Source organism: Austrofundulus limnaeus, unplaced genomic scaffold, assembly GCF_001266775.1.
Source record: "Austrofundulus limnaeus strain Quisiro unplaced genomic scaffold, Austrofundulus_limnaeus-1.0 Scaffold72, whole genome shotgun sequence".
In the NCBI taxonomy this organism is placed as follows: domain Eukaryota; kingdom Metazoa; phylum Chordata; class Actinopteri; order Cyprinodontiformes; family Rivulidae; genus Austrofundulus; species Austrofundulus limnaeus.
In genome coordinates this window covers 110,671-112,828 of record NW_013952474.1, presented here as the reverse complement: position 1 = coordinate 112,828, position 2,158 = coordinate 110,671, and the positions used below count along the sequence as shown (strand labels likewise).

Genomic DNA, 2,158 nt, shown 5'->3' with positions numbered 1-2,158 from the left:
TTTTTATACACAACAAACATATACAAATCCAAATTGAAATGAAAGGAGGCAGAAAGAAAATGTCTTATAATATCTGCCCCTTTTTTCCATAATTAATTTCAAGCAATAATAATCAAGAAAAACAAAACCAAAATAAAAGCTTCAATTCCTTCTCAAACAACAACTTTTGATGTACATTATACTATTTCATATTTCTTTAACAAACTTGTTTTTATCCTTCTCTTAAAGAAATACATTGAACCAGCATTTTTATAATCACTTTCCAGATTATTCCTTGAACCGAAGTACATCGCTCCTTCAAGTTTGTTCAGATTTTAGGTTTGATAAACATCTCAAGTCCTTTAAGATTATAAGAACTTTCTGTCTTTACCAGAACTCATGGGAACGTTTAGGATCTTGGAAATCCTTTTGTATCCGTCCTCTGACCTGTCATTCTCTAGAATCGTTTTGAATTTATTTTTCTGAGTTGATTTAGGGCAGTCGCTTTAAAGAGTTCGCTCATGCTCCATGTGACACTTGGGCTGACATCTCGCTGGGAGTTTGCAAACGTGTTGACGAAAAACCAGCTGTAGAATTTCGAAAAGTAAGTTGAGACGAGCTCCAGAGACGTCCACGACAACTCTGTGACTTTTTTGAGAAACAAGAGAGGACAGGAGATAGACCAGATCCAGTTAAAGTCTGTTCCTCCAAACTGAGGTTGTTGTGAAGGTCGTCATCTACTTCAGGTCATTTAATATTTGCTCACAACCCCAAATCATTCAAATCTAAAGAGTCTTTTACCAAATTATTGCTCTACTGTTTGTAAAATCAATTAGTTTGTTTTATTGGTCAGAACTCCATTCTACCAGAACGTGTTAACATTTTTTGCTACATTACGTATCTAATTTGTCGTAAACACTCATTCCTGTCGTTTGAGTTCAGTCATTAGGTTCTTTAGAATAGGGGCTGATTTTCCACCTTTATGAGTGATGAAGCAGTGATCTGGATATAAATACAGGTGGAATGGAAATGACTGTCTGAAGTGCACATGATTTGATGAATCCACCTCCAACCTCTCTTCTCTCTGAGCAGAAACTAATCAACATCTCATCCGAAGTYATGAATATTCACATCATTCCCACCCAAACGAGACACTTCCACACGACTTACACCAAAAAGGTATTCGGCTGGAATCCGCCAGTTCCACCCGTCTGTCAAACCCTATCAGCATTTAATCCTCATGTTTTTTGTTTTTTTTTTTACCGTCTCTGTAAAGAGCCGACTCATCCCGGGCCTCGACCACGCCCTGAAGGTCACGTTCTGTCCCGAYGAGTGGCGCTACTTCTACGACTGCGTCCGTGTTCACTGCAAGGTATCGTAAAATACACGATTAAAAAAAACCCAAAACATGAGTTTTACAGAAGCGACAGTTTGATGTGTTGGTTGCTGGAAAGGAGGCAGGCGACATGCCAACACTTCACCTGCCAGGAACTTCAAMCGGCTTTAACTTTTTCTTTTTGGTGATAAGTTTTCATTTCTGCCTCCTCCTGTCTGCATCCGTCCTAAACCCACCGTCTTTTCTCTCCGTCTCGTTCATCCAACACGCCTACACTCCATCTGAGGACGAGGACAACCTGTTAATTCCAGTTCATGCTTACCCTGCCATCGACGACCTGCACATCCCTCCTCGTATTGACCTGCCGGCCGTCCCGCTTGGACACAGGTGTGTGTGTGTGTGTGCGTGCATGTGTGCGTGCGTGCGTGCGTGCACGGCGGGAGGGTTGACCTCCTGTCCGCCCACAGTCTCATCTGTCTCTTCGTATTTCTTCAGCCTGTCATCCATTCACCTGTTAGTGCCATCTCACAGGAGGAGAAAATCTAACTTTTTATTGCTTGTTCTTTCTTTTCTCTCCCGGTATTYTTAGCGTTTGCCACGCCATTCCTCTGAGGTGCAGCTGTCCAATCGACTTTGAGTTTCAGGTGTTTGTTATTCAGCAACACGAGGCCTTCTCCATCCACCCTCTCGCAGGTGAGGACGGGCACAATCGTGTCTTTGTTTTTATCAGTGAAAAATGTTAGACATTACTTAATAAATATTTACATCAAATGTAAAAACGAGACGGTAAAATTACTCTAGGCTGTTTAGTTTTTGTCGCAAGAACGTCACCTTGTTATTTAC

At 41.4% G+C, this 2,158-nt stretch overlaps 2 protein-coding genes across 4 annotated transcripts in view; one reads left to right on the top strand and one right to left on the bottom strand.

Annotated features, from left to right (window-relative positions):
• Window positions 1-1,276, bottom strand: part of sctr (secretin receptor) — a 12,643-nt gene extending 11,367 nt beyond the window's left edge. Inside the window, exon 1 of the mRNA XM_014010654.1 lies at window positions 1,243-1,276. The gene's annotated coding sequence lies outside the window, so the exon portion shown is untranslated. The remainder of the gene's footprint in view (window positions 1-1,242) is intronic.
• The window catches only part of cfap221 (cilia and flagella associated protein 221), a 38,756-nt gene that overhangs the window by 3,259 nt on the left and 33,339 nt on the right, over window positions 1-2,158 (top strand). For all 3 annotated transcript variants that reach the window (XM_014010651.1, XM_014010650.1, XM_014010652.1), the window contains 4 exons: window positions 1,072-1,158; window positions 1,256-1,351; window positions 1,602-1,702; window positions 1,905-2,008. In XM_014010651.1, the coding sequence (XP_013866105.1) occupies window positions 1,072-1,158; window positions 1,256-1,351; window positions 1,602-1,702; window positions 1,905-2,008 (388 nt within the window). The remainder of the gene's footprint in view (window positions 1-1,071; window positions 1,159-1,255; window positions 1,352-1,601; window positions 1,703-1,904; window positions 2,009-2,158) is intronic.